The sequence below is a fragment of the Sitodiplosis mosellana genome, unplaced genomic scaffold, assembly GCF_009176505.1.
Source record: "Sitodiplosis mosellana isolate CC-2019 unplaced genomic scaffold, AAFC_SMos_1.0 Smas_scaffold_6294, whole genome shotgun sequence".
Lineage (NCBI taxonomy): Eukaryota > Metazoa > Arthropoda > Insecta > Diptera > Cecidomyiidae > Sitodiplosis > Sitodiplosis mosellana.
Genome location: NW_022601535.1, coordinates 1 through 5,282, shown reverse-complemented (window position 1 = coordinate 5,282; position 5,282 = coordinate 1). Strand labels below are relative to the sequence as shown.

Genomic DNA, 5,282 nt, shown 5'->3' with positions numbered 1-5,282 from the left:
TCTCAAAGCTCAACTGGGACAATTATTCGGTCGCATTCCATTTGCTGGATTGAACAGAAAACAATTCGATCAATTATGAGATTTAGCTGCAATCACTCTGAAGGCCATTGAACGAGCATCTGCTTTGTATTGTGATCGTTTCATTCAGAATCATTGTAAACTTCAACATTATGGCTACGAAAATGAACATAGATATAACATCAATTCTACTTCACTATCATCATTCTTCAGTTCAACCAAAAGTCTTCTGTTTACCGAAATTCATTGTGGTGGAATATCTGGAAATTCTGGTCTGATGGAAGACGTACGTGCATCAGTTTACCGTGGAACCGAATTTCTACAGAGCGTAGAAATGACATCAACTCAGAGTAATAAATATCACGGGATTCACGGCGTTCTCAAAGAACCCATTGCAACGGAACCAAACGTGCAATATGAATTTAGACTTTACCAGCAATTATGGACCAGTACCACGACTGATTTTTCAAAATCCCTAAGAACAACATTAAAATGGTTTGCGACCAATTCAATAACTCAATATCCAAGAGAATGATGCTCTTTATCTCTTTATCTATGCTACTTTTTCGTTTTCATTGCATTAACCGTAACATTTCCGATTATTAGAATAAAATACAACTAGATTTTGTTAGGCTTAACATCTGCTCAATTCGCATAGATTCAATATTGATATGTTACAGATTAAGTCAGTTTATTCATTACAATTTGTGTAATTCAAAATATGTTAAGTTCATCCATCAAATAAATTCCATATGTCTTTAATTAGAACTTCAGCAATCTGACTTGAAACATCGTTTATGTAAAAAATACAAATCAAAGAATAATCAAAGATACAATCAAAATATCTTTCGTCGATGATTACCTTAAGAAATGCTTGTGTTTCAACGTCCAATCGCTGATTGATTATTCGAAGTTTTCCTTCCTTAACGAGATGAATTGTTTTGGTAGAAATAAGTTGTGTCATTTTTTGCACTACACGAAATGTAGACCGGTTGGTTTGGTTTTTTTCCTGACAATTTTGTGGTAAACTAAAAAGTGATTTTCAGAATTAAAGAGATTTTCCATTTTATACTGACATTTTTTCTTTAATAATTCATTTATTAGCCGTGGAATCATATTAGAAAAATGAAATAGAATTAAGATCATCATTTGAAAATGCATATTTCCAAGGCTGAGAAGTTTTCAACGATGCATGCATCATGCATGCTAACGAAAACTAAACGGATCGAGTCTATGTCTTTGGATTCATCTTGCTCCAAACTGTCTAACTATAACTCATAGCTTTGTGAATAATATTTGATGAGCGTCATTCCCAAAATCTCATTGAATTACTTACCCAAAAAAATATAAGGTGGCCACTATCAATTATCTTGAATGAAATATGAATTAAAGCCCATTATTAATTAGCTTCACAAGAAGAATGAGATAAATACTAATTAAAATAGTCAAGAAAAAGACAATTAAGAACGATAGGGAGTTTTGTTTACATTCTAAAGAGTCAATCAAAATATTTATTAAAGTTTTGAAAAATCATGTCTTCCCGTGTTGCATGCATGGAAAATAGATAACGATTAATGTAAATTGATTACGAGAAAAATAAACTAGAAGATTATGTAAAATAAGTAAAAATGAGACTTTTTCTTAAATTTCTATGTTGATTATGAATACGAATAAAGAGATGCTTTTACAACTGAATGTTTCGATGCTTTTTTTTTGCTTTGAGATCATATCTAATCATAATATTTCTTGTTGAATATTTGGATTTAAGCCAATTTTTCTCGTCAGAAATCGTTCGATCAGTCCATTTTCGAATCGTCTGCTACAACCGCTGCAATCGTGCCACTCGCGCCACACGGTTCAGCCTGATTATCCTTCCAATCACCATCATCCACTTCAACCGTTTCGATCGTAACACTCACCCCAGCCTGGTGGTGGTTATTTGCGTTAGCGCAAACAGCTTTATGCCCAAACATGAAAAAAAGGATAGTTGGACGGTTCAGATTCAGCTGCAATAATTTCGATCATTTTGAATTCAACGAACTTGACCGGGAAACTAGCGAAAAAATCCTTTGAATGGATGTAGATCTTCAAATGGGCAGCGCCATGAAGTTCCATGCGTTGCCGGTTCAATGCCAATAAATTGATCTTGGTGAGTTGGTCTGTGGAACCATTGAGAAAGATTTTCGTTAGTTTCACCAATTGGCGAACAGCAGCCAACATATTGCAACGAAATTTTTGGAAATTGAAGTATGAAATTTCGTCGATGTACAATTCAGTCAAGTTGGGCATCTTTGCAATCAAATCGGTGTGTGCAAACGGTAAATGTGATGCTGCGATCCGCAAAAACTGGAGATTTTTGAATGTATACATTGTGGTAAGCACCTCGTCAATGGAAACGTTGAAATGGAGACCGACTAGGTTTGAATGAAGGAATGCCAGTTGCGAAATGATATCAGCTTTGGAAACCACCAGATGCAAGTTCACATTTTGAGCAGCGACCAACTTCATCAGAATATTCATCGTATAATTGAACTGGATGCCATCAGCAGTTAATGCATCTCCACTTGGACTTCTACTTAAATGCAGGATTAGTTCGTCAATTTTCACATTCTTTGCCATCAATTGAACGATGTCATCCACATTTGTGCAAAGTAGTGAGAATCGTCGAATGTTTGGGTTGGTGTCGAGCAATGATTTTATTTTGTCAGCATCTGGACGCTGCGAAGGTGAATGCCACTCGAGGCTTTCAAGTTTGGCGTATCGTTGTTGCAACCAGTCGGTGCCTGTGAAATTCAAATATCGAACTCTCAAGTGTTTCAGATTTGGTGCATACTTGAAAATGCCATCGTACGGATCCTCGACGATGGCAGCATAATCGATGGTGATGGTCTCAGCGGATTTCAACATGTCGACAAGTTTGATACCAGCACCATCCAATCTGCGCCAATCGTTGAAGTGGATTTCCTTCACAACACCCTCCATCTCTTCGCCCTTGTAGAATTCATTGACCAAGTCTAACTTTGTTTCCAGGCCATCACCGTTCAGGATCACATTTCGGATGCTTTTGTCAAAACACTTGATGTACATTTCATCGCGTGGCTCTTTTACCCATGTGCCGTCTTCTTGAATCGATTCAATGCGCATGACCTTCGATGGATATTCTTCTTGAAACTGTTGGCCGCACAAACTGTGCAATCGAGTACAGGTACTACTGAGGGCACACAAGTCATCTAGTGGCAACCGGCGCAGAATATCGTAGCAGCATTCATCCTTCAGTTTCTCGAACGCCGACTTATTCGGTTCGTCATTCTGTTCCCAAAGCATGGCTGTTAATTCACGCTGCGCAAATGATCGTTCTGGAAAAGCGAAGAATACCAATTGGTTACTAACATGCGATTCGATTCGAATACTGCACAATTTATTAAGATGAACGAACAATAAACAAGAGAAGTGTTTTTGTCAGCAAATGATTCATACCCTAAAAATGGCTGCTTCAAAAGACTTATTGCGCAATTGCTGTCTACCAGCGAAAACACTCGTTGTGAAATTCTCAACTAATTGTACAGTCTTCGTTCTTGAGTTGATAAATTCTATTGCGATTGTATTTTAATGATTCGGTAGAGCTCACTTTTGATATAAATCTCAATAAATACGAAGAAAAATCCACAAATTCAATGAAATTTTTGTAAATTATGATCTGAATCACTTGTCAATGATATGCTGTAGTCTACGTCGTTTTGTTTAATGAGTAGCTACATAATGTCATCATCCAAACAGAGTGCGCTTTGCGCTGTCAACATGAATGCAGAATAGATAGGAATTCGAATTCCAAATGAAAAATTTTGTTTGGAGACGATTTTCTATTTATGAGCAAATACAATTTCAGTAGTTAAATTATATATACATATATAAAATTACCACAAACTGAAGTTTACTCCACCAAAAATACACTCAGTTGTATTAAACAATCGGATTGGATAATTTCCTTTTCAAAGCGGGAAACTTGAGTTTTTAAACAACGCATAGACACGATACACACGATATACATATATAAACAAAAATATCCTTGGTAAGCGAGTGTTGGAGTGCAGTATGGTGCACCTAAGCGTAAAATAAAAAGTAAGCTTTTTCTATGAAAACATTCTGGTTTGAAATATGCAAACAATTTTTTTTCTCGTTATTTCGTAGTCACTTTTTTCTGAAAGAAATTTGAATTGGTAGTATTGACAGTGAAAGAATTGAAACTTGAACAGATCCACTGAACGCGTTTAATGATCATTGAATTCAGGTTACGAGATATGTCAACATTTAGTGGGGAAAATACACATTACAGTTCTTTCCACATTGTGTAAAGGAGATAATAAATGAGTCATTCCATTCAGAGTGTAAGCAATTTCGCAACAAAAATAGTCTCAAAGTAATTATTTCTGATCGAAAAAATCAATTGAAACGTTCGGATTCGAAACATCAAAGCAATCAAAAGATTTTTCGTGTAGTGAGTATTTTGATATGAAATTTTAAAAATAAATTTGTTTTCACAATGCGCAAGGCGCTATGACTCATAGTCTTGTTTGAGTTCTGAATGTATTTTTTTGTAATCCGAAACAGCAATGGCCGACAACGTGTTTGAAAAAGACAACCACTTGACTCGCAACAATTCCGAAAAGTTGTACTTGGATGCGAAAACGGCTGATGTGAAATTTGTGTTTGGCAAAGGCACTGACCACGTTGAAACTGTTCCTGCTCATAAGAATATCCTGTCGGTCAGCAGCCCAGTGTTTGATAAGATGTTCTATGGTTCACTGCCCGAACAAGGTGACGTCCCAATCGTTGATGCATATGCTGCAGCGTTCAAGGAATTCCTGCAATTCTTCTATTTGGCTAAAGTTCGACTCACGTCCGAGCACATCATTGATGTGTCGAATTTGTGCAAGAAGTACGAGCTAGTGGAAGGGCTGGCTATCTGTGAAGAGCCATTGCAAAAGTCATCCACCAACAACGAGATGTGTTCCGGCTATGCGTTGGCCATGCTGCCTGAGATACCGAACACGATACAGTTCTGCGAGCAAAAAATCAAATCGAACGCGGAAGCAATTTTGAAATCGACCAGTTTTTTGGAATGCAATCGCGAACTGCTCGACAAAGTCATTCAGTTGGTGACTCCGAAGTGCAGTGCATCGGCTTTTGTTGATGCATGCATGGCCTGGGCCAAGGCCGAATGCGGACGTGATAATCTGCAAGAAACTCCAGCAAATCTCAAAGCT

At 37.1% G+C, this 5,282-nt stretch overlaps 2 protein-coding genes across 2 annotated transcripts; one reads left to right on the top strand and one right to left on the bottom strand.

Annotated features, from left to right (window-relative positions):
* Window positions 1-1,977: 1,977 nt before the first annotated feature.
* LOC129579625 (uncharacterized) lies at window positions 1,978-3,568 on the bottom strand. Its single transcript, XM_055469793.1, has 2 exons — window positions 3,496-3,568; window positions 1,978-3,374 (listed from the first exon to the last, which is right to left on the bottom strand). The coding sequence occupies exon 2, from the start codon at window positions 3,340-3,342 to the stop codon at window positions 1,978-1,980; it is 1,365 nt and encodes a 454-aa protein (XP_055325768.1). The 5' UTR covers window positions 3,343-3,374; window positions 3,496-3,568.
* On the top strand, window positions 3,503-5,254 carry LOC129579624 (BTB/POZ domain-containing protein 6-A-like; the record flags this gene model as incomplete). The annotated part of the gene is made up of 2 exons (XM_055469792.1): window positions 3,503-3,578; window positions 4,627-5,254. Coding segments are annotated over exons 1-2 (704 nt in total), but the record flags the coding sequence as incomplete, so codon positions are not given.
* Between the last annotated feature and the right edge of the window lie 28 nt (window positions 5,255-5,282).

Coding starts and splice junctions, on each gene's coding strand:
- LOC129579625 (XM_055469793.1), bottom strand. CDS start 3,342: ATGCTTTGGGAACAGAATGACGAACCGAATAAGTCGGCGTTCGAGAAA.